Source organism: Onychostruthus taczanowskii, unplaced genomic scaffold (genome assembly GCF_017590055.1).
Source record: "Onychostruthus taczanowskii isolate IOZ18803 unplaced genomic scaffold, ASM1759005v1 scaffold21, whole genome shotgun sequence".
In the NCBI taxonomy this organism is placed as follows: domain Eukaryota; kingdom Metazoa; phylum Chordata; class Aves; order Passeriformes; family Passeridae; genus Onychostruthus; species Onychostruthus taczanowskii.
The window spans coordinates 3,255,015-3,279,166 of NW_024499351.1; the positions used below are offsets into that span (position 1 = coordinate 3,255,015).

At 42.3% G+C, this 24,152-nt stretch overlaps 2 protein-coding genes and 1 long non-coding RNA gene across 5 annotated transcripts; 2 read left to right on the forward strand and 1 right to left on the reverse strand.

The window, feature by feature from the left end:
* Positions 1 to 2: 2 nt before the first annotated feature.
* LOC121335853 lies at positions 3 to 10,421 on the forward strand. The gene is made up of 3 exons (XR_005952659.1): positions 3 to 133; positions 3,986 to 4,127; positions 9,794 to 10,421. It is a non-coding gene; the product is annotated as an uncharacterized LOC121335853 (long non-coding RNA).
* Positions 10,422 to 10,519: 98 nt separating this feature from the next.
* DNAAF10 (dynein axonemal assembly factor 10) lies at positions 10,520 to 17,407 on the reverse strand. 3 transcript variants are annotated; one of them, XM_041404394.1, is made up of 8 exons: positions 17,216 to 17,407; positions 16,134 to 16,234; positions 14,974 to 15,104; positions 14,412 to 14,513; positions 13,540 to 13,655; positions 13,054 to 13,188; positions 12,134 to 12,231; positions 10,520 to 11,405 (listed from the first exon to the last, which is right to left on the reverse strand). In XM_041404394.1, the coding sequence occupies exons 1-8, from the start codon at positions 17,405 to 17,407 to the stop codon at positions 11,198 to 11,200; spliced, it is 1,083 nt and encodes a 360-aa protein (XP_041260328.1). In that variant the 3' UTR covers positions 10,520 to 11,197. The 3 variants fall into 3 exon arrangements, with proteins under 3 accessions (XP_041260328.1, XP_041260329.1, XP_041260331.1); XM_041404395.1 differs by lacking the exon at positions 14,974 to 15,104 and having other exon boundaries at positions 17,216 to 17,354; XM_041404397.1 differs by lacking the exons at positions 14,974 to 15,104; positions 16,134 to 16,234 and having other exon boundaries at positions 17,216 to 17,346.
* PNO1 (partner of NOB1 homolog) lies at positions 17,393 to 23,413 on the forward strand. The gene is made up of 7 exons (XM_041404398.1): positions 17,393 to 17,674; positions 17,757 to 17,906; positions 19,585 to 19,668; positions 21,493 to 21,553; positions 22,036 to 22,153; positions 22,627 to 22,697; positions 23,134 to 23,413. The coding sequence occupies exons 1-7, from the start codon at positions 17,501 to 17,503 to the stop codon at positions 23,199 to 23,201; spliced, it is 726 nt and encodes a 241-aa protein (XP_041260332.1). The 5' UTR covers positions 17,393 to 17,500; the 3' UTR covers positions 23,202 to 23,413.
* The last annotated feature ends 739 nt before the right edge of the window (positions 23,414 to 24,152 follow it).

A 24,152-nucleotide genomic window follows, 5' to 3' on the forward strand; every position in this document is an offset into this window, starting at 1 on the left:
CTGGCGAGCCGGCCTGGAGGGGAAACGATCCCTGTCTCGTAAATGCGCTTGGTCGGAAGGGAGCCGGGCAATAGGGCCCGCAGAAAACAAGAAGATTTGATTAGGGAATCATGCACTCGGCATAGGAGCCGGTGTAAGTTAGTCCCTGACATGCACGAAAAGCGCACGGCAGGGGGTTTTGCGTAAAGGGGAGGGGGGAGAGGGAATAGAGAAAGGAAGAGAAGAATTAAAGGGGAAAGAGAAAGGGAAAGAGAAAGGGATCCAGCTGATGTTCAGGGCAGGGATACCTTTTTATGGCTAGGTTTCCCTGCCCTGAAGACTCGTTTCTCTCTTTCTGTGTAAATTAGTTCCCATGCACAGTCTGAGTGAGGGTCTTGAGTGGCCTTGATCCCTCCTACAGCCCGTGCCCATGTCTTGGCCTCATTCCTGTGCTTGCACTGTGGTTCGTTGTGTTTATGTCCAAGAACTTAAGCAAGGATGTTTGTCCGAGAAAAGTGTTGCCCTACCTCCTCTTGGCCCCCTTCGCCACTCACAACTTGTTTTTCTTCACAGTGTATTAATGCCAACAGTCTTTTGATATTACCAAGAATTCTTGTCTGGTGGGATTCCTGTCTGATTCATTGGCTCCACAGCCATCCAGTTATCAGTGTCTGAGACACACACTGGGCCCTAACCTTCAGGGATTCTACAGTGGGGAGGGAGATGCTCTTTTAAAGCAGGAACATGCTTTCCAGCCGCTGTCTTCTCTGAGTGGAGAAGGTAAACAGCCAGCATGACATATCTCCATCTGTTCCCAAGCTCTTGCAGTTGCTTCCTGGAAAAAGGGAGGCACAAACTGTGTGTAGAGATGGTCTCCTAAAGCCAGAGATTGCATGGAGTCATCCCAGGGGATCGGCACTGGTTCCTGCCTGACACTGCACATCTTCACCTCACCCTCAAGTGAGAGTTGGTTTCCAGTTGTGTTATTGGCTGTGTTTCCCACTGTGTTTCTCCACAAGTCCAGAGGAGGCTACCACAAGAATTGGAAAGACAGAGCACCTCTTCTACGAGGGAATTGGTTGTTCAGCCTGGAAAAGAAGTGGCTTAGGGGTAATCTATTTGCGGCCTCCAGTACCTGAAGGGAACCCACAGGAAAGACAGAGCGGGACTTTTTACAACGGCATGTGATGACAGGACGAGAGGGAATGGATCCAAACTGTGTGTAGCTTTAGATTAGGTATTAGGAAAAAATTATTGACTGTGAGGGTGGTGAGGCACTGGAGCAGGTTGTCCAGAGAAGCGAATGTCCCATCCTTTGAAATTTTCAAGGCCAGGCTGGAGGGGCCAGGCTGGTCTAGTGGAAGGTGTCCCTGCCCATGGCAAGGGATTGGAACTAGAGGATCTCTAAGGTCCATTCCAACCCAAGCCATTCTAAGATTCTGTAAGATTTCAACAAATAAATCTAAGTTCAAAATGCAGTGGATTAATATTTCTCTACTGCAAGAGCTCACTGACTGGAAGATTGCACCAACACATCTGTGGCTTTCAAAGATAAGATCCACATTTTACAGGTTTACATTCTGATAAATAGTATAGCAGAAGTCAGTATCTGCATCAACAGTATTGGCATTACTTGCCAAAGACCTCTTTTTGCCTCCTGTTCACAATCTCATGTGAAGCTTATTGTAACTTAGGTTTTGCAGCCTATCCCACCAAGATAAGATCACTGGAGTCCTTCATCATAGTTGAAGAGGGCCTCCTCTCAGCTATAGGTTACCAGGAGCCTGCATGTGGCTGATTAAGTTGTGGCTGGTTGCCTGAAGGGAATGTGCTGAGCTGGCTTGCTCAGCAACAGTGTCTAGAGGAAGAGAAACACAGGTCCTGTCTGGAGAAGGACAACTTCAAGGCTGGGGAAAGTGGAGTTATATCTCTAGGGGAAACAGGAGTAGAACTTGGGGATCTTGCCTAGCTTCAGTGCACCTCCCTGCACCTTCAATGCTTTTAAAAATACCACAAAAATGAGCTTCCTTTTAATAAGCTGGTTTACATCATCTAAGTGCTATACTATGTCAATTCTAATTAGATCAGTGCGTACTGCAAATGAGAGTCTTTCTCCCTAGTCCCAGATGGAAGCATATCTGGAGATCTTCAGATGACATTGTTACTTGTTTACATCTTGTCTCCTTTTTCTTCAGGAGATTTGAAGGTTTAACTTTTCAGTTTCAATCAAAAATGGCTGCAAACGAATAAAAGCTTGGGTTTTATGAGTATTATAAAAGCAGCAAACACAGGGATTATTTAAGAGCCTTTCAGCCATATGTGGGACGCATACAGGTGGTAGAATCACTGGGGTAGAGAATGGTATCCCTACTGTATGCTAATATTTTGGTGTAATAATAAAATTTTTCACTGCGTTTTCCTAGGCATTTCTTATTTTCAAAAAACACAGTCTTAATTGTTTTCTCATGTTCATTTTTACTAGTACAAGTACAAAGTTACTCACTGTAAATAAAAGGGAATTTAGGAGAGTTTTCTTTTCAAAGTGTTCAGAAATGGAACAGTCTGAAGGGTAACAGAGAATTAGCAAGACCTGCATTCCTAAATAGAATAATACTTTGCAATTCTAGTATGCCAAATGTCTACAAGGAGGTCAGAACACTTAGCATATGTTTAGTTCATTCTTACCTCAGTATTCACATGTCACAGACCAGGAAATACAGAGAGGGGATTTGATTGATAGATTAATTGATTTACCAAATGTGAGGTAGAAATTGTTGCCAGAGTCTTATTTCCTAAACCCAATATTTAGTTTCAATTACAGGATCAAAGGAAAATGCAACATGTGCTGATCAATGTTCAGATTCAGCCAACTCTGATTGTAACCATGTAGAGCATTAATGCAGTGCAGATTGTGCTCTGTATTCCCTGGTCGTACAGTGTGGTTCTGTCTCCTTCTACTGGTTTACATTTGTTGTAGATTTGCTCCCACTGGCTCTGGACTACTACAGGTTTATACTTTTGTTCAGTTAACTGGAGTTCCTACACTGAGTGCCTACACTGAGTGCCAAGTCTTGGAATTTCTTGAGCCAATTCACTCAGGAGTTTATTAGGTATGAAAACATTCATTTTCTGCTTAAAATGGCTGCACTGCCTCTTTGGTTTTCAGGAGCAGTGAGTGAGGAGTTAAGAATTCACATTTATCCCAGCCAAAATCTGACTGAGATACAGGTCGTATAATTCAAATGGTTTATGCTGGTGCACTGAAAATATATTATTATTTTATATATGGATATCTATAAACAAGTCTATCCACAAAAAGCTGTACTGACATCTGGTACTTAATGGAAACCATTTCATTTGAGAGGCCCATGAATGATTATTGATTTTTCCTCTATCATTCCGGAAACAAGAGCAAACAATCCTGAATATTTTTGCCGAAGTAGTCAAAGTGACAGGCATCCTTAAAATAATTACTGCATTATTATGAAGCATCTAATCCCCTGTAGATACAACATAATGATTTCTGCAAAGTCAGTGTTCTTTGTGGAGCAAAGTGGAGGCCAAATCCTGCAGTCTTGGCCTCACTGGAATCATTATACAGCCTGAGTCATGCAAAGCATCACAGCCTGACGTACAGACCAGCCGTGGCAACTCTGTCTCCCTGAAACAATGCCACTGAATAAGCTTTGGGAGATATCATGCAGAAGAAAATGTAAGTGAAAAAAATATAGCCTAGATTCTTCTGCTGTGAATCTGGTGTGAATATAACAAAGATTACTGAAAGCTGCTTGTAACAAAAAGCATAATAAACCATTGGCAGGATAAAAATACAGACTCTAAAATCAGACTAAAAATCTGGCAAGCAGACCAGTTTGGGAGATGTTTGTGTGTGTGGTACACATGTGTCTGAAGGGCACCTTGGGCCTTTTGGAATAGGCATTTTGTTTTTGTGAGGCCTACTTCTTGGCATCTAATCCAATGAATTTGCAATCTAATTTCTTTGCAGTGTAATCTAATGAATCTGCAATCCCATGTGTGGGCAGACAGCAAGTTACCAGAAGAGGGTGTAGCAGGAATAAACTGAAGCACAAACATCCATCTGCTTGCCAGTATCACCCGACGTGCTCTTGTTCCTTGGTGGAAGAAGGGTGAGTACCCAATGTTTCCTCTGGTAAATCAGAAGACAGACATTCCTAAAAGGACAGTGACAGGCAGCTGCCTGGCTCAATGCCCTGTTTATGGGAAATTATGTTTCTGCCTGAATTCTGCTGAGAGCAGATGTATGCAGGGAGGGAGGGCAGGGATAGAGATTTTACAGTGATTTATTGCAATGCACATGGTGAGACCAGAAAGAGAGGCCAAGGTATCTATCTGGCTGCCAGTTTTGTTTTTCTTACTTGCTAGATGGGGTGAGAAGGAGAAGAGAGTCTTGAAGCTAATCCTCATTTTCAGCAACTAAAAATCCTATAGTAGTGACATTAGCACAGTGGAAAAGAAATGTAACCTCCAAAATTTTCCATGTTCTGTTACACTTTGCTGAACTTAGGGGCAGCGTATGTGGCAGCCTGAGCCCAAGTGAACTTAGACTCACCTTTCAGTTAAAATGCTCTGGAAATACCCTTTTTTTTCTGCAATCAGATTAAATTATAATGACTTTAAATCTACTAAACACAGACTCTTTTCTCTTTCGAAAACATAGGATCTCTAATCAAAATACAGATACAAAAGTACACAGAAAGAAGGAAACTGAGACTGATGTATCTTTGGTTTAGGGAGGAAAAATAATATAATTCAATAAGACTAGCTTAAGTCCTCTAATTACAGCTTTTTTAGCATAACAGATAGGGAGTATGAGATCTACACTGAGATAGTGATAGTTGGTGCAGATCAAAAGAGCTTGTGTTCATGCCAGCTAGATTAAATGACAGGATGTGGTGAAGTACTGGGTTACTTTACATACAAAGCCTTATTCACTGAATGTATATATATCTATTAGATTAAATGCATTTATAGATGGAAACTGTAGAAATAAATTGAAATCAGTTTATCATGTGTAGAATATTTGTTCTGATACTATTCTAAGATTGAATTTCTTCCAATTAGTATGTAAATCTGTAATTTTTTTACAGCTATCTCTCTTTCACTAAGATTGGAAGTAAATTGTATTAGAAATTGAAGTTTATTTTCATATGCATTAGAATTCCACCTGTCTCACTTGTTAGCTTCTGTGCATAAATTCAATAAAACCATATATTTTATACCCTGTTTTGGCAGAAAGCCTAAGACACCTTTAGGAGTAAATTAAACTTAGGACCCAAATTGTAGTTGTCATTTTAAAGTGTTTTTTAATATTTATTTATCTGCACATGCCCTCTGAAGAAGCAGGATAGAAATCTTTGGCCTAATCCAGTGTGGCTGCTGCTACGTTCCTTATGCACTCTGCAACAGCAGGATGTGGGAGGAAGGAAATGCAAATGTCAGGCAGGGAAAACACTGCTGGATATAAAGATGCCACAGGCCTGTGCCATCACACTCTTCTGCAAGGCAGGAGTGACTGTCCCTCACATCTGCTGAACAGGCCACAGAGTCCTACCTGGTTGAGCTGTGCTAGAAAGAAACAAGGAGGGTTTCTGTCATCTCTGCAGGAAAACTGATGACCTAAAAATGAAAGGTTTAGCAGGGAGGCAACTGAACTGGTTTCATTAGCTGCATCTACCTGAATTTTCCCAGTGGTGGGTTTTACTGTAAGTAGACACTCCAAAAGCAGCTGGGACTTAGGGAGTTAACCAGGAATTTACTTGAAGGAAAGAGTAATTTCAACTGCAAAGCTGTAACACAGTCTAATAGTGAGCAATGATACAATGTAATCTGGTGAACTGGCTGAGCTACTATTTCTGATCCACTGTCAGATGAAGAGGTCCCATCGTGCCTCAATTGCTGTGCAGTTCTGTGGGCTTTACTGCTCCTCTGCAACACACACGTCCTCTGGCTTCAGAGAATGTTTTCAATGTTTCATAACCTTAAAATCACAAGCAACCTAGGAGAGCTTGCTTGTGCTTATTTATGCTGCTGATGGACTTTTCATAGTGATGAAAAAGATACAGCTTCATTGCCATGCTGAAGAACATATAGTCATACTATTATTTAGAAAGGAATCCTTAGGAAAGATCATCAAGTTAACCCAGCACTGCCAAGCCCACCGCTAAACCACATCTCTAAGTGCCACATCTACATGGTCCTTTTAAATACCACTAGGGATGGTGACTTCACCACTTCTCTGGGCAGGCTTTTCCAAAGCTTGATTACCATGTCTTTGCCACAGTGAAGAAAGTTTTCCAAATATCCAGTCTCAACCTTCCCTGGTGCAAGTTGAGGCCATTTCCTTATCCTTTTGCTTGTTACCTAGAAGACGCCGACCTGCATCTGGCTCCTTTCAGAGCATTAAGGTCGCCCTTGGGCCTTCTTTTCTCCAGAGCTGGGGCTAGACAACCCCAGCTCCTTCAGCTGCTCCTTGTAAGACTTGTGGTATTCTGCTCAGTACTGAGGCAAACAAGGCCATAAGTACCTTAGCCTTTACCTTCATTCTTTGTCACTGTGTTTCCTCTTCCCTTTCCAAAAAGGATGGAGATTCTCCTTAGCCCTCCATTTGTTGCTAATATATTTAAGGATTTTTTTATTGTGTGGCATTTGACAGGTTAAGTTCTATCTGGGCTTTGGCCCTTCTAATTTTCTCCCTCCATAAAACTTCATTACATTCTTGTCCTCCTGAGTTTCCTGCCCCTTCTTCCACAGGTCATAAACTGTCTTTTTTTCCCAAGTTCCAGACAACACTCTCTGTTCAGCTGCACACTTCAGGAACCTGCTCAACTGTTTCCTCTCTGCTGCATTTCTAGAAGACATCTGATAAGTTGAAGTCCCCCCACAAGAAAAAGGACTAGCAATTGTGAAATTCTCAGCTGCTTATAGAGTCTTTCATCTGCCTCTTCACCCTGGATGGATGATCTGTAACAGATTCCCACCAGGAATGCCCCCCTGATTTTCACCTATAAAGGCTCAACTCTTCTGTCACCATCATTAAGCTCTAGAAAATCAAAACACTCCTTTGGCTAACCCAGAAGGAAGTCAGTGTGTGAAGCAGAGACTGTCAGCCTTGGGTGACCTCTTGCACATTCACAAGAGTGGAAAGAGCCATTGTTCTGGGAAGGGAATCCCAAATCCATACATTCTGCACAGGCTGTTTTTACTGCCAGGCATAACAGAAGATGGAACTTCCATGTGCCCTTACATGGTTTTGCACCTCAGCTCCCTCTGCAAATCCCCAGACATGGAGATGGTGACAGAAGATTTAACTAAGATTGCAGAGGCAGGGGAGTACAGGCAGGAGAGGGGGAGATCTCTTGGAAAGAGAAAAGTACTCTGAAGAGAAATCTGTCCCAGAGGCTGTAGTTGTACTAAGCTAACAGCAGTGGGCTCACTCTTTGGCTCAGAGACTGATTGATAAAATGTGGGGCCATACTGTGAAATTGAGCTAGTCTCCAAAGCAGGGCTGCCACACACATATTGCCTATTAGAAGCAGCTCCTACCATACTACAGTCCTGAATCACACCAGCAAAGTATTGGGCCAGTTGGCCCAGATCAACTATCTAAGAATGTAATACTGAAGACTACTATTGGGAAGAGATGCCCTGCTGTGGTCACCTTTCCTGCAGGATCCTACAGAACTTCCATGACAATTGACTTATTGGTGGCTGAGGAGGAGACAGACCAGAATGTGGGGCAGCTACGCAGTGCCCTTGAGGCCCTGGATACTCTTGCAGCCATCAGGAAACGAATCCAGTTCCAGTGTCCTCTGTGGGTCAATGTTGTGCACCTCCCAAGGCAGGCTGTGCTGTGGAAAGCAGGTCCTCCCAAAAAGGCCAGAAGTAATGGAAACATTTCACAGCCAAGGCTAGAACTGGTCACCATCACCAAGTCGCCAAATAGCTCCGGCCCAGCTCCACAGAAATCCCATCTGGTCTTTCCTCTGGGCTGGTCCTGCACTGCCAGAGGCAGTCCCACAGCCGTGCTTGGCACTGCACTCCAAGTGATATAGCTCTTGGCTCCTGCCTGAGTCAACAGCTGCCCCTGCCCAATGTACTGGGACTTGGGTTTGCTACTGCGAAATATTTTGCATGTATAAAGGCTTTAAATACGTGCTAGACTGTGGTCTGAACATTTTTGAGGAGTGGGCAGTTCTGTTTAAAGTGAATGCTACTGAAAACTCAACAGTAACAGCATCACAAGCAAGAAAATGTAGGATTAATAATGGGGTAAAAAAGCAGTAAATCAGTGTATTTTCCTGGTGCTTTGTCAACACCAACTTTAGATAACTTCATTACAGAGTTGAATATGCAGGCCACAAGCCTCTTACTTACAGATCAGTCAGCTTAACCAAAAATCCCTCTCTCCTATCAAATCTATTTGAAAGGAATAATTTGGGGAAGATGAGCTAACTGTATTGACAAGCTGTGTTTGCTGTCTGAAGGAATCACTGAAGAGCACGTCTTTCTTTTTCTGTGCAATTCCCAATCTTCCTTCTTTGTACCAATTCCATGATGTCCCTAACAGAATCAGTGGTTGTGAAGAGGTGAGAGCACAGCATTGCAGCTTCCCATACAGAGTTACAACTTGCCTTACATTGCTTAAAATTTGGTCCAAGTCATGCCTCAACTGTAAATTACCTTTTTTTTTGTGATGAAAATTATATATTGTATGAAAATACTGACTCCATGCACAGAAACCTTGAAGGCCTGTAATCTCCAAGGACCTGTACAAATGGTGAAATTCAAAAGAACTATACTGATGTGAAACAGAAGACCCAAACCTGATTGTTGGGGATTTGGGCAGCATCTCCTTAAAAAAAACCACAAAGCACAAACCCAAAAAACACATAACATGTCCCTGTACATGGGCTGCAGTCATGCCTGTAAACAGATTTTTTCTTCCATGAGCACACAGGGATGGTTTGCACAGGAAACAAGCAAGAGCTGCCAGGCAGATACACTTGTTAAATGCAGCCACTCCAAATTTGGGAGCACATTCCATTTCCTGGCCTTGGGCGAGGCAGGGGTTTTCCAGAGCACTCCTCAGAGCTGCGTCAGAGAGCATTTGGTCTGGGCATGACATCTCAGATGCATTATGATTTTATTTAGAACACACTTCAGCTCTGCAGGCTGCAGAGGCAAGGTGCCACGCTTCAGCAAGAAGGAGAAGGACTATAAATAGAGCAGGCTGGACTGCCACAGACAGCTTTTTCTGGTTTAGCCTGGAAGAAGCAGAAATCCAATCTGCTGAGGAGATAATGCACAGTACAGGCACAGGCAGCAGCTCTTCTCTCCAGCCAGTAACTGTCTTTCATTTTGTAGGTACACAGGTACAGCCACTTACCTTTAATGAACAAGGACACACCACCTTCCATCGGTGCTTTCTCCAGCTCTCAGTTTTTTGCAAGCTCCTTATATGCAAACTGTCATATTTTCAGGAAACTATGTTCCCCTCTACTTACGAGGGGAACACATTCCTTCATTTACAAAACAAGGAATAAAATGAATTTCAAAATTAAGTGCACAGAGGTAACACACATTTCATATTTCTGAGGCCCATGGAGCTTTAAGGATTGTTGTTTAATAGTTCTTGCTCTAAGTTGTATCCTACTAGGAGATCTCCCTGGAATTGTTTGAATAAAGAAGGGACATTTTTGCTGCAATACAAGTACATAAAAATAGCACCAAGAGCCCAGTCCTGTGCTGAAGAGTTTTTTGTTTTCCCTTGCAGGTACCTACACTGAGAACTTCTTCTTCCCTTACTCTGTGCTTGACTCAGTTACTGTTAAAGAGAGAAAAAGTATTTCTACCTGTTTCTGCAGCCTTTCACACCTTTCGGTGAGTATATTTTATTTACAGCACAAAGCTAATGGAAGCCATCTTTGGACAGTGCATTTTAGACTCAAAGCACTTGAATTCTTTGAATTCCACACCCCCAAAGCAGCCAAGAGTACAGATAATGGTTCCTCCTATTCCCTCCTGCTGGAAGGACCCCAAGAAGGACAACATTTAAAATCGTTTCAGAATATGCTCTCAACATTACACCATGCACAAAAGGAGATGGGATTACTTGGGTCAAAAAAATCAGATACTAAATATTTACACTTAAAAGCAAACCATCAAGTCTTAGGGAAGACAGGTGAATCTCCTAAATCTTTGTCTTCCACAAAATATTTAGCCTACATTGCCTGTGTTTTAATCCCTGCTGGCCCTTGCTAAATCTGAAATACAAGAACCTAAGTTTGTAGAGGAGAGTATCAGTGACCTACTAAAACCAAGGACTTTCACAGACACACTTTGTTTATGGTCTATTGCAATGTTCCTCCTGCCCACTTCTGCTACACAAGCATAAAGCATTTCTCCATTCCAGAAAGTTTAGGGTCTAATAGCCTGTGAGGTTTTTCTATACATTACTTATTTAAATCTCTGGATATTTGAATAATATAATTTGTTCACATTAAGAAAACACTACATATAATTTTATTTGTAGAATATCAAATTGAAAACAGATATAAAAACAACAGAACATATAAACTTAATAGGAAACCCAACTAAAATAATAAAACAGTGCACTTTTCTCGATAGTTTAATTGCAGTATGATCTTCAATAAAAACCTTACTCCTTTAAACCTGAGTATTTTAGCCTTTGTTATCATTTCTCTATTGTAGTAAAGAATCCTAAGTCACTTTAACAAACATTCTAATTAATAAATCCAGTAATACAACAAGTTTCTGTAGTAGTTCCCACTGCAGGAATGCATATGGACAACACTATATATAATAAAGCCAAACCATTTAACAAGTGTGAAGAGATTTGCACTATGAATAAACTGAACACAAACCCAAGTGAACTCTGAAATTACAGAGCTGTGTTAACATAAAGGCACATTTTATTTTCAGTGTAAATTCACATTTCTAGAAAGTTAAATTTTGTGCCCAGGAAACTTCAAGTCATGACAGCACAATCAGCCAAACAACTCTGATTGCACGTATCTGAACTTTCAATACAAAAATCTGGCTTCTATTTCTTTAATCCAGTTTTATTTAAGAAGAAATTAAATTAGAAGGGCTCCCCCTCCCATATTTACAGACTGAAAACTATATTGCTTTCTCATCAGAAATTCTTGTTTTCATGTCATATTTTGTTAAGCTTTGTAACTATCAGCACCCTCACAGTTTGGTCAAAAGCCCCACAGACACAAAGTCCCTTTTTGTCAGGGCTCCAGTCCAGGCTGGAGATGGGCTGTGTTGACAGAGTCACATTCTGCAAGAGACTGAGAGACCCTGCCACCCCCATCTCAGATCCTTCCGAATCTTTCTTCGAGCGCTGGGCTGGGTACTCACTGCCAATGAGAAAATTAAACAAAAACATCTACTTAGAAATGTATTGATACAAACACATCACCATCCTCTTTATTCCCTGCTCTACAGATAAGGCAAACAAATGTCTTAAAAGTAATGAATAATCATATTCAGCTATTTCTATGCTGCATACTTTAGTAGACATTTCATGAAAGAAAAAAGGAGGTAGGAGTTTTTGAATCCTGACACCCTTATCCTATAGCTCTTCATTTAACTGGTTGGTTACCAGTTAAATGCTTTTACCACAGCCAGAAAAATTTAATCAAAACTATGCTTCTGAAACTTAATGCAACAACTTCATTGCTTTTAGGATTATTAAATTATTTTTCCATGTAATGTAAGAAAATGTAAACATAAGAATGATTAAGTCAAGGCTTTCAATATTCTTCTCAGATGTAACTGCTACCATATTAGAATTTTAAGAAACCCATTTTTTTCCATTTATCACCTTGTTAACCAAGGATATAATTAGATCTTCATTATATGAAGACAACAAGGGCAAGATTCACCTGTGCTATAACATTCTCTTAGGGATTAATTCAAGATTCCAGATCAAGTACTGACACTGAAATCACCCTTTCTACTGCATTTGTAATTTTAACCAGATATTCTGAGGCTGAAAGCAGGACCCCACTGATCATTTCCAGAAAGATTCTTTCTTAAAACATTAAATGGTTTCTTACTCCTGGCTGGAGAAGTGATCACTTACTATTTCCAGAGATGAAGGCTCCCAGATCCTCCACTTGTCATAAATATATCTCTGTTCTGTGGCAGGTGCCGGACCTGCCAAATGGTAGATTTCTGTGCCTAATAAAAAGAAATCAGCATTGTACAGAAGTCATTTGGAGATGAACTTCATAGGAAAGGACACAGAATATTAAAACGGAGATCACTTGTATGAAAAGAGCCCAGCCTTCCCACAATGGATGGTTAATTTCACTGTATGATATCTCTTAAAATCATTACTGGAAGGGAATATATTACAAACACTGTGTAAACAAAACACACAGTCAACAACTCAAACCTCAGCCAGGGCACTAAGATCATACAGCAACAGAAACCACTTAGGCAAAAACCCCAACCTGTCCTCTGGCTTAATGTATATCTGTCTGCAAATGTCCAAAAGGAAAAGCTTAAATGCACTTAATGAACAACAAATTCTATTTCCACACTTTATTACAGATTTATTTATAAATAAATAAATAAAATGTATTGTTTTATTCTGTAAAATATTCTGTGATTCGGAATCAAGTACCTCCAACACCTCATCTGCTTTGAATGATAGCATGGAAAAACTAAGAGATACTAAGTTGAAACTCAGCCTTTTCTAAAAAAAGGAAGTCCTAATGAACTTCACCACAAGAATGCCTTTTCTTGAATTATCCCCAGATTTTTTTCACAAAACAAAATAAAACAAACCAGCAAACAAACAAACAATAAAACAAAACCCACAAACCCAAACAAACCAACAAAAAACAAAAAAAAACCCCAACCAAACAACAAAATAAAACAAAAAAATTATGAAGTAACCTGGGCATTTCTTACATATTTGTACTACACCTGTAGTAATTTGACAGCATGAATTTAGAAAGTTTGTCTCTTATTAAGAAATTCTCAGTCTCCCCATACCTTCTCTGAAACAGAAGCAAAACCTTTGGTTGGATGCTGAGTTCTCATATCAAAGACATGGAATTTTCCCTCAAGTGATGTGGCCACCAGCTTATTCATATTTATATCTTTTCTGTCAAATTCCACACTGCAAACCTGGATACAGAACAAGAAAAATTCAGTCTTGTAATTTAGTCACTGTTAAAAAAAAAATGGGTGTTTTGTGATTTGTAAATATATATTAATAATTGGTTATTTCCACAATAATATCATCATCAAACAGGAAATAAACATGTTCATCTGAAAACATTAATCCACTGAGAAATACCCCATCCTGTCCTGATCAAGAATGTGAGGGGTACAACTTGCCAAACCTAAAGAAAATTATTCCTTGGTACAATCTCAGCAGAAACATTTTCTGGGTAAGTTTCACACCGACAAGAGTCCTTTTAATTTTTCCATCCTACATAGGAGCTGGAATGAAAAATACTTCTACGATTTCCTTACCCCATTCTTAATGTTGGTCTCCCATCGTAGTGACATGGTCTTTAAGTCAAACAATTTAATGTCCCCATTGTCATATCCGGCACAAACAACACGTTCCTCTTGATTGTAAGCATTGCCTGGACACAGAGAGAAAATTAACCAGAAAACACAAAATCTCTTTAGCCTGTAAATTTCACCTGTAAATTTAGCATGTAAATTTCACCTGTAAATTTAGCCTGTAAAAGTCCCAGGCCTGCAGTTTCAACTTCCATTTATACAACAGATGTGGTGTACTGGATGGTTTTCAAACCTGAAGGGTCTAGAAAAATCTTGTGTAGGACACAAGCAACTTTGCTCTCTCCAAAGAAAAATGCAGAGCTCACATCAAGCATTGCTGTTCTCTTTAATTAGCTCTTAAGCTTCAAGGGACTTCTCTTAAATTAACTCCTTAATGCTTGGTAGCTGCAACTACACTACAACAGTGATGAGTTCCCTGTACATGGCAACATTTACATCCCTTCCAGACCACACAGCTAGATATACTGTTTTTACATTTCTAGGCACTTAAATAGAACTTGCACAGCTTATCTGTGAAACCACAGAAACATCAAAGCATTTAGGTTGGAAAAGACCTTCAAGATGATCAAGTCCAACTACAGACAGTGACCAAAAGTGATTAGAGAATGAGTCTACAACCTAACTATCACAAACCCACAAAACTGGTTTATTTTGAAGAAAAAACCCCACACATAAATTTAACAGTGTGGAAAAGCAAAACCTGCTACTTATGCATGCATACAAAATAAAGTATTCCATAACATCCTGAAATACACTGACAACCATAAAAACACAGCCATGTGAGAGGGAGGAATGGTCATAATCTGATCAATTACCAAATGCCACAGTCCAGCAGTCTCTTTTGCTCTCCCCCTCTACAGGTTCCATATTAGCCACAGGAGTGTCATTCTGCCTTGGGTCCCACACCTTCACAGTTCCTGGGAAAGAAGACAATAGATTTTTTATTAGGAATACATTGTCATACTGTGTTCACCTTCCCAGGAAAGCCCTTTGCTTTTCATCCTAATCATTCAAAAACAGGAGCAACTCTTTCAATTCTACCAAGCCTTAGTGTTTTGTAGCTATAAGAAAGAACCACAAAACCAAACAGAAACAGAGTGAAAGCATTTGTTAAGGATGCATTTTCTCTAGCTGATACTTTGCATTTATCATGGTTTGTGTTCCTTCTTTCTCATGCCCAGTGACAACAGCACCTTTTGCTTATCTGTGGCTTCTAGAAGAATTAGAGAAAATTGGTCCCAAGCAAGATTCAAAAGACAGTGTACAAAGAACTAGTTGCAACAGCTTGTAACTAGTTCAGATGGCAGACTGTGCCCTGCCATCAAGAGCTTGCAGGCTCAGAGGAACTGGGAAGACTTGCAGAGTTCACTAACTCACCATCTCGACTGCCAGTCACAATTTCTGGTGCACCTTCCCCAATTCCTAAGCCACCTACACCATCTATACTGTTTATGATTTCCTTATGACCTTTCACAGAATACACTGGTATTTCAGGAGCTTCTAAATTCCTAGGCAAGAGAGAAAAAGAACAGAAAACATGGCATTTTTCCTTGACACTCAGGATTTGTACAAAAATGAAAGGAAACTTGAGCACAAATCATAAAAGCTCAGATTAACGGTGAAAACAAATATGGATATCACCACTGAGAACCATAAGTCTTTGTTTGATTCTTTCTTTAGCTACTGCTTTGGACTACTCCAAAAGAATTGGCTCTTTTCTGGACCTCCCTGTTTGTAAAGGCAGTTGTGAGATTTGCCACAGCAACCACTCAGACCCAGTTTTACACACTGGGCTCAAAAATGAATCACACTACAGATCAAGACACTCCAAGTATCTTTACTTTCAGTAGGTCTGTAAAATAACTTGAGTAATTGATCCCCACCTAGCTCTGAGTACTGCTCTCTAACTTTAGGTGACTGTTGCTTCCAGCCATGAGTTTCATGGCTCTTTCCCAATGATTCCCATTCTTTAAGAAGCTTTCAGAATTTTATTTTACATTTCAGCTAGTAACTGTCCACGTAATTCTTGCTATTCCAACAAGAACCAGTAGTTCCTTGATATAGGGCAATATAATAATAAAAAATCCCCTTTTGACACTACTACTTTATTTGATAATAAATTTACCTAGACATTAATTACACCAATAATTCAGGGACCTAGAGGAAACATTTGAAATGTGAAGATTAAAAAATATATATTTAATCTAGACATGAAATTCAGGTTGGACACCACCTCTTCTTTGTACTTGTGCATCCATTCAAAAGCCTCTTTTCAGAGGACAACCTCACAGAACTTTAACAGGTTTTTGTAGCTGCACACAGAAGATGGGAGTGAAGCAGCACTGAATTAAACACAGTGCAGAATTCTGTGTTGTTTCTACAATGGTCCAAATACAGTAGCCAGCAAAGCTTGCACTGGGTCCCAACCACAGGCAGCATGGAGAGCATCTCATGCAAAATCCACAAACAGAAACCTCTGTTCAGACAGACATGGACAGCATCAAGTGAAAACACTTCCAGAGAATATCTGTGCTTACCATATGTTAAGGTTTCCATCAAAATCTCCTGTAGCTAAGTATCTTTGCTGCAGAGATGTAGCACCAAAAGTTCCACATTTTATAGGTTTGGGCTTTTCGATCTTGTAAAGAAAGGAAATGTCTGTGTCAGCACACGGAGAAGGCAAAAACACCCACAGGCCACACAGTTCTCGGGAGTGCACAGGGGCAAGGGGCAGCGAAACACACATGGGATATTTGGTGCAAAATACTACCAAAATGTTATCAAAGGCAAGCTGCACTTTGAGTTTCGTCCTTGTGCACAGAAAAGCAGGGTCCAGGTTACTGGTCTGGGAGAAAACACTGCTTGTGGCCTAGGGCCTCATGCACCTGCGGAACTGCTCGCCTCAGAAGAAGCGAACACTCAGAGGTCAATCTGAGAGAAAAAACCAACCAAACAAGAAAGCAAGCAAGCAAGCAAACAACCAACCAGCCAGAAAAAAAAACTCCAAAACCCAATCAAAAACCCAACCAACCAACCTAAAACCCAAACAATAACAAAAAAAACCCCAAACAAACAAACGGAAAAAATACCCTCAAAAAATCCAAGCACAGGCAGAAAACAGAAACCTATAACACAACACAGGAAAACAACCTATAAAACATAGCAGTAAACAAAATCACAGGATCACAGCCTCAGGCTGAAGAAGATCTCTGAGGTGGTCGGGTCCAACCTATGACCGGCCACTACCTTGTCAACTAAACCACGGCACTGAGTGCCAAATCCGGTCTTTCCTTAAACTCCTCCAGGAACGGTGACTCCAACACCCCCCTGGGCACCCTATTTCAGTGTCTAATCACCCTTTCCGTGAGGAAATTCTTCCTAATGTCGAACGGAAACCTCAGCAGCTTAAGTTGTCAGTAGTTGCCTGGGAAAAGAGACAGACTCCCCCCCGGCTACAACCTTTCAGGGGGTCGTGGAGAGCGGCAAGGCTACCCTTACCAAGAAACGACAGGGCATCAGCGAATCAGCACATTTAACACGCAAATCTGTCTTAGCTCCTGTTTTACATCCCGGGCTCTGGACGAGCGCCCCGCAGCCGTTCCCGAGGGGACTCGCTCACCTCCCGCAGCAGCTCCAGACGCGCTCCGTGCAGCTCGTACAGCTGGATGACGCCGGTGCCGCGGGCGGCGCTGCCCAGGCACAGCAGGCGGGCGCTGCGGGGCACCCACTTGCAATCGAACACGGTGTAGCTCAGCGCCTGCTGAACGTGCGACACCACCTGCGGCCGCTCCGGACCCAGCACCGCCGACATCCCGCCCCGCTCCTGCCCTGCCCCGGCGGCTGCGGCGGAAGCGCCGCCGGCCCCTTCCGGCGAGAGCCGCCCCACGTGTGCTGCGCGGCCAACATGGAGACCGAGGCTGCGGCCGGCGGCGGCTTCACCAGCGTTGTGTCCCGGCGGAGCCGCAGGAAGCGGCGGGCGGGCGGCGAGGAGCCGGCGGCGGGAGCTGCCATGGACACGGCGGAAGCGCGGCCCAGCAAGCGGCCGGCGTTCCCGCCCGTGGCCGCCGAGGCGCTGGGGGTACGCGGGGCGCTGGGGAAACGCCGCCCCCGGGTCTCCGGCGTCCCCCGCCTCACGGCCTGCTGTGTCTCGCCCCCGGCAGGTCGGGAAGGGTGAGCTGAGGAAGATCCCTGTGCCGGCCAACAGGTACACGCCGCTGAAGGAGAACTGGATGAAGATATTCACGCCCATTGTGGAGCATCTGCAGCTTCAAATCAGGTTCAACTTGAAAACGAGAAATGTTGAGATCAAGGTAAGGGGAGCAGCTTCTTGGGCCTTCCCCGGCAAGAGAAGGTTGTGTGCAGACCTCGAGGCACCTTCCAGTGTCTGAAGGGGCCTCCAAGGAAGCTGGAGAGGGGCTCTTTGTCAGGAACTGTAGTGACAGGACAAGGAGTCACGTTTACAAATTTACTAAGTTTAGTTTGGATGTTGGGAAGAATTTTTTTACTGTGAGAATGGTGAGATACTGGAACAGGTTGGCCGGGGCTGCCCCGGCCCTGGCAGTGCTCAAGGCAGGCTGGATAAGGCCTTGAGCAGCCTGGTTTAGCGACAGGTGTCCCTGCCCGTGGCACCGGCATTGGGACTAGAAGATCTTATGGTCCACTCCAACCCCTTACCGTTCTGTGATTCTGCCTCCTGAAAAGCAGGGCCTCTCCTCATGGGTGTTCTTGGTCCGCAGATTAAAGACTAGAGAAGTTGTAAATCCCATATAATGCTTGGAAAAATGGAAACTGTGTGGTGTCACCTCCCCGGGGATCACATTGCTTGGAACAAATAGTTACTGCAAGTAAAATCCAGAACTACAGATCTGTTCCAGAAGGAGCCAGCAGAAGCTGGGGGACTGTTCAGTTTTTGTAGGAGAAAGTTATATACATTAAGGAAGAATTTTCATCTATGTCTTAGATAAGATTTTGTAATTCAGTGTTTTCCAGCTATTTAACATTACCCAATACTGACCTGGCAGTAAACAGGATCTTAAAAAGGGGCACTGAATCTCCTAATGCCTTTGTTTGTGGCAGACAATAAGGGCCCATAGTTTAATAGCATGTGATTTTTCTTTAATGGTTTGCAGTGGAATACCTTATGGCACAGACCCCAGTATAAACCTGTAATTCTTGTAGACATTCATTCTTTATCCTTATTCCTCCTGAGGAATGTTCACACCAGGAGTTTTTAAGGGCATATCTAAAGTTTTGACATACGACTAATTGTATTAGCAACACTGACATATGAGATCTTCCAATGTAGTAGTGAAAATACAGCAGGAATTTTGCTTCCTAACTATGAAATGTTATCACAAATTTGATGGTAGAAGCCATCCTCCTTGAATTGGAGGACAGAATTATCCCTTATTTACTTTACTTCCTAGAAATAATCTCAGGTGAAAGGTAGGGAGGAGCAGGAACTCCTGCAGTTTCACTCAATAACTGCAGGAGAAAACCCTGGGATTTTAATAGCACCTTTTGATATGAAATGATGTCTGGTGAAAAGACATCAAGGTAGTTTTGTTCTTAATCAAGCTGATTTCATTTTGGCCATATCCATCATGAACATAAAACTTTAAAATTAATTTCATTCATCTGCTAAGGTATATTTAGAATACTGTCATTAGAATTCTAAACTCTCCTGCCATCACCATACTTCTCCTTTTCCTGCTGTTTGCTGTTGGAGTTTAGTCTCATATTTAGAATACTGTCATTTGAATAACTCTCCTGCCGTCACCATACTTCTCCTTTTCCTGCTGTTTGCTGTTGGAGTTTAGTCTGTGTTGGTTTTGGGTTTTCTCCACCAAAAGGGTTCTGCTTAGTCAGTGGTGGTGTGGATTTTCAGCAGCTTTTCTCTTCTGCCCTCTCCAAGCACAGGCTTATCTTTTAAGTTCTGCTCCTAACTTGCCTGGTCTTAATTTGCAAACATAACTTCTTGTCTTGCAGACTTGTCAAGAGACAAAGGATCTCAGTGCTCTGACAAAAGCAGCTGATTTTGTGAAAGCCTTTATACTTGGATTTCAAGTAGAGGTGAGTCTCCCAACAGCCAGATTGTAAGATTGCTCCAGTTTACTGATCTGTCCCTGGCCTCTCTGCAAATTACAGTAAGAAATAAAGAGAGAAAAACTTAGTGGTGGTGTGGATTTTCAGCAGCTTTTCTCTTCTGCCCTCTCCAAGCACAGGCTTATCTTTTAAGTTCTGCTCCTAACTTGCCTGGTCTTAATTTGCAAACATAACTTCTTGTCTTGCAGACTTGTCAAGAGACAAAGGATCTCAGTGCTCTGACAAAAGCAGCTGATTTTGTGAAAGCCTTTATACTTGGATTTCAAGTAGAGGTGAGTCTCCCAACAGCCAGATTGTAAGATTGCTCCAGTTTACTGATCTGTCCCTGGCCTCTCTGCAAATTACAGTAAGAAATAAAGAGAGAAAAATCCTTAGGTGGTTTTCTAGAAATCAGTGTTTTCTAGAAATTGTGACTGGAGTCGACATCCAGTTTCTTAAGATAATGCCGGATAAAAAAGTAGCCTTCAAACAGCACATAAATAGAGAACATAGGTTGTGTGAGACAAGCATAAAGTAATAATCTCTGAGGTCCTCTGCACTGGTAGAGACTGCTCATTTTTCTTCAGCCCAAGCCAGTAACCTCCAGTCTGTACAAAACTCACCGAATCACAGAATTAACTAGGGCAGAAAAGACCTTTGTGATCATCAAGTCCAACCTATGACTATCAACTAAACCATGGCACTGAGTGCCACATCCAGTCATTTTTTAAACAGCTCCAGGGATGGTGACTCTACCAGCTCCCTGGGAAGCCCATTCCGGTGCCCAGTCACTCCTTCTGTGAAGAACTTCTTCCTAATATCCAGCCTAAACTTCCCCTGGTGCAGCTTAAGACTGTGTTCTCTTGGCTGGTTGCCTGGGAGGCGAGACCAACCTGCACCTGGCTACAGCCTCCTTTCAGGCAGCTGTAGAGAGTGATGAGGTGTACATGAGCCTCCTTTTCTCCAGGCTGAGCCCCTCCAGCTCCCTCAACCACTTCTCATAGGACTTTTGTTCCAGACCCTTCATCAGCCTTGCTGTCCTTCTCTGGGCACATTTGAGCATCTAAAAGTCCTTCTTAAATTGGGGTAAAACAGTACTGGACGTAATACTCAAAGTGTGACCTAAGCAATGCCAAGTACAGAAGAAGAATGACTTCCCCGGTCCTACTGGCCACACTGTTCCTGATACAGGCCAGGATGCCGTTGGCCGTGTGGGTACACTCCTGGCTTGTGTTCAGCCGTCAGCTGAACCCTCAGGTCCCTTTCTGCCTGGTTGCTGTCCAGCCGTTCTGTCCCCAGCCTGTAGCTCTGGAGGGGATTGTTGTGGCCTAAGTGCAGGACCCGGCACATGGACTTAACCTTTTATTAATGGATTTGGCCCATCTATCCACCCTGTCCAGGTCCCTCTGCAGAGCCTTCATAGCCTCCAGCAGATCACCACTTCCACTTGCAGTTTGGTGTCAACTGCAAATTTGCTAAAGATGGACTCAATCCCCTCATCCAGATCATCAGTAGATACTAAATAGGACTGGGCCTGTTGGAGAAAACAAACCCACTTCTTTCAGTGTGGTAAGGGGTGCTCCTTGCTCTAGGCCTGTACTGGATTCACTAGCACTGGGGAGGCAGGGCTGAATGCATGGGCATCCAAACCTGTGTAGGGTTCTCTAGATGGAAATACTTGTACTGCTGTTAAAAAAAGTGGATTTAACTTTAGTTGTTATTTGCTAGGTTGTGTGTAGAAAGAGAACAGCAGCTTTCTGCTGTGTTACTAGCACAAAATAACTGCTGATAACAGATCTCCTGCTCTTTCAGGATGCCCTTGCTCTCATCAGATTAGACGATCTTTTTCTAGAGTCATTTGAAGTTACAGACGGTGAGTATTTTCTGATGCAGCATTCAAGAAGTCATGTGTGCATCCTGCTACTATGGATTTTTCTTTTCCCCTGCTCCACTTTTATCACTTTGACCTCACAGATCAGCAAAGTCAGAAACATCTAATTTTATGTAGTACTGGGACTCCTTGGAGTCCCCTGCAGAGCAGGATCTAAACCTGATCTACTTCATTTCTACCAGTGTTAACTTGGTGCCCTTGGACTCCATTTCCTCAACATGAAGTGCAGTGCCTTCCTCTGCACTTCTAAAGGAGACTTTTGAGTTCCAGAAACCCTGTGTCAGCATTGGCTGCAGTGTGCACTACTAGTCAAAAAAAAGCTGAAATCCAGGTGGATCTGTGTTGACCAGTGAAGCTGCTTTGGTAGTACTTGGCATGAGTTGTTTCCAGCAACTTGACCAAGGGAAGCATTAACAGGAATACACACCACTGCTGTTACCCTGAGCATGCTATTCTCATTTCAGTCAAACCTTTGAAAGGAGATCATCTGTCAAGAGCAATAGGGAGAATAGCAGGGAAAGGTGGAAAAACCAAATTCACCATAGAAAATGTGACCAGGACACGCATCGTTCTTGCTGACACGTAAGTACAGACTGACTTCCTCCTAGGCAAAGCACAACCCCTCAGCTAATCCATGTCCTATGCCAGAAAAAATATTTAAGAGAATATTTTAATGAACACAAGTTATTTGACCTTTTGTTATGAGAATGATAGTGTCACCAGCGCACTAGAATTCAGTCAATCCCCAAAGCACAAGAATTCCTTCTTATGAATAATCAAAATGGAACTCACCAACACAGCAATGTTTTCCTCCCGAAGCTGCTACACTATTAAATTTGCAAGTGGTAAAATCTATTTTAAAAGCATTTAGAAGAGCACAAATCTTATGTTGTAGGTTTTGTGGGTTTCACCTGGGTTTTTTTTTTAACAAGTGTAGAAAATAAACTATTACACTGATACAAAATTCCACATTTACCTCTAACCTCCAATTCTCTATTAACTGTGCAATCTCTTAAGTTACTTTCTGTTAACTACTGCTACTTTTCTTTTTACAGAAAAGTTCATATTTTGGGATCTTTTCAGAACATTAAAATGGCACGAACAGCGATTTGCAACCTAATTTTAGGTAAGTCCTCTTATCTAATCTTCACTACATATGAATCTTGCAGTTTGAGAAACTGCTTTGTGACTCTCACCCTCTTCCCTGTCCTGCCCACATCTCCATTTGGAGCAAATAGCTTGCTGGCAGTTGGCTTGTGACTCTTAAGAGGAGAAGCAGGGAATCCAGGACTTGCTTTCTGGCTCCAAAACCCTCACCACATTGCAGAAAGATGTTCTGCATTTTGATTTAGCTGCAGCATTCCCTAAGGGGTCTCAAAAGCCAAAGGGAGCAACCCGCTTTGGAAGCAGAAGTTGAGCTCTGCAGTTGCAGTAAGATGGTGACTGACCTTGCCCATCCTTCTCACCCTTTGGCTTAGTTCTCCAATTTTAACACAGGTGTGAGGACAACACATCCATTTTTTGTGGCAGTTTCCTGACTAGATTTGTGCCTTCTTCTGCAGGAAGTCCTCCATCCAAAGTTTATGGCAATATTAGGGCGGTGGCCAGCAGAGCAGCTGAGAGGTTCTGAGCTGCACCACCAAGGACTGGGGCCAGAAGTCCAGGTTCCTGGACACAGGAGAAGCCAAGAGCTACAGAAGCCATCAGGTTTCTGCTGGATTTGGAAGCCCAGAAGAAAACCACAACTGTTTGTGCACTCTGACTGACTTTGGACATGTGGTCTGATTTGAACAGACCTAATGTTTGTGTCTAGTCATTAAAAGGGGTTTTAAATTGTGTCTATATCAAAAGTCCATGATTTTATTTGAACAGCCTCAAAGAAAAACCTGCTTCATTACGGATTTCCTGAATATCAAACTTAAGAGGCTACTTCTTCAGAAAGCCTTGGTGTTTGATGTTTTGAGCCTAAAGGAATTGGCAGAGCTAAGCATTTATAAGCACACATCATGGTTTAGTATCTTCCTGAAAGGAGTCAGCTGGAATGCAGAGTTCAATGGTGGGCTGTCCACTGAGTCTGTGCTGCTGCTGGAACAATGCATCACATGAAAAGAGTAAGATGAAGGGGTAAATAACATATTTGAACTGAATCCTGAATCTGCACACGTATAGATTTCTTAATTCCTAAAAATGTTCTGTAAGGACAGCCTAGTGAAGCCAAGAGCCACCAGGTGATGTACTTTCCAGTGTACCAAAACACCAGTGTACCAAAACACCTGTGTCTCCTTAAAATGTTATGTAAGTAGCATAATGCAACAAAAGTAGGGGGAGAAATTAGAGTGCCCAGTCCCAGCATGACTTAATAATGGACACTCTTCTCCTAAACCTGCCAGGCCATCTTCTGCAAAATGTCTTTCAAAATAAATCAGATCAGGTTTGGGAGTGAAAACAAACTGAAATATGATTATCAAACACACAAACAAATTGAGTAAGCATTTAGGTCAATGTCCAAGTTTCCAGAATAGTGCTTCACAGTATGGGATTATCACTACAGCCAAACTGACTGGAGCCTTCAGTTGTGAAT

Excerpts from the sequence above, each read along its gene's own strand:
- DNAAF10 (XM_041404394.1), bottom strand. The coding sequence starts at position 17,407 with ATGTCGGCGGTGCTGGGTCCGGAGCGGCCGCAGGTGGTGTCGCACGTT. Across the intron at positions 13,656-14,411 it reads CTGCTGGACTGTGGCATTTG|GCAATGCTTACAATCAAGAG; the intron begins GTAATTGATCAG and ends CTCTGTGTCCAG. Across the intron at positions 12,232-13,053 it reads TTGCTTCTGTTTCAGAGAAG|GCACAGAAATCTACCATTTG; the intron begins GTATGGGGAGAC and ends TCTTTTTATTAG.
- PNO1 (XM_041404398.1), top strand. The coding sequence starts at position 17,501 with ATGGAGACCGAGGCTGCGGCCGGCGGCGGCTTCACCAGCGTTGTGTCC. Across the intron at positions 21,554-22,035 it reads GTCATTTGAAGTTACAGACG|TCAAACCTTTGAAAGGAGAT; the intron begins GTGAGTATTTTC and ends TTCTCATTTCAG. Across the intron at positions 22,154-22,626 it reads CGCATCGTTCTTGCTGACAC|AAAAGTTCATATTTTGGGAT; the intron begins GTAAGTACAGAC and ends TTCTTTTTACAG.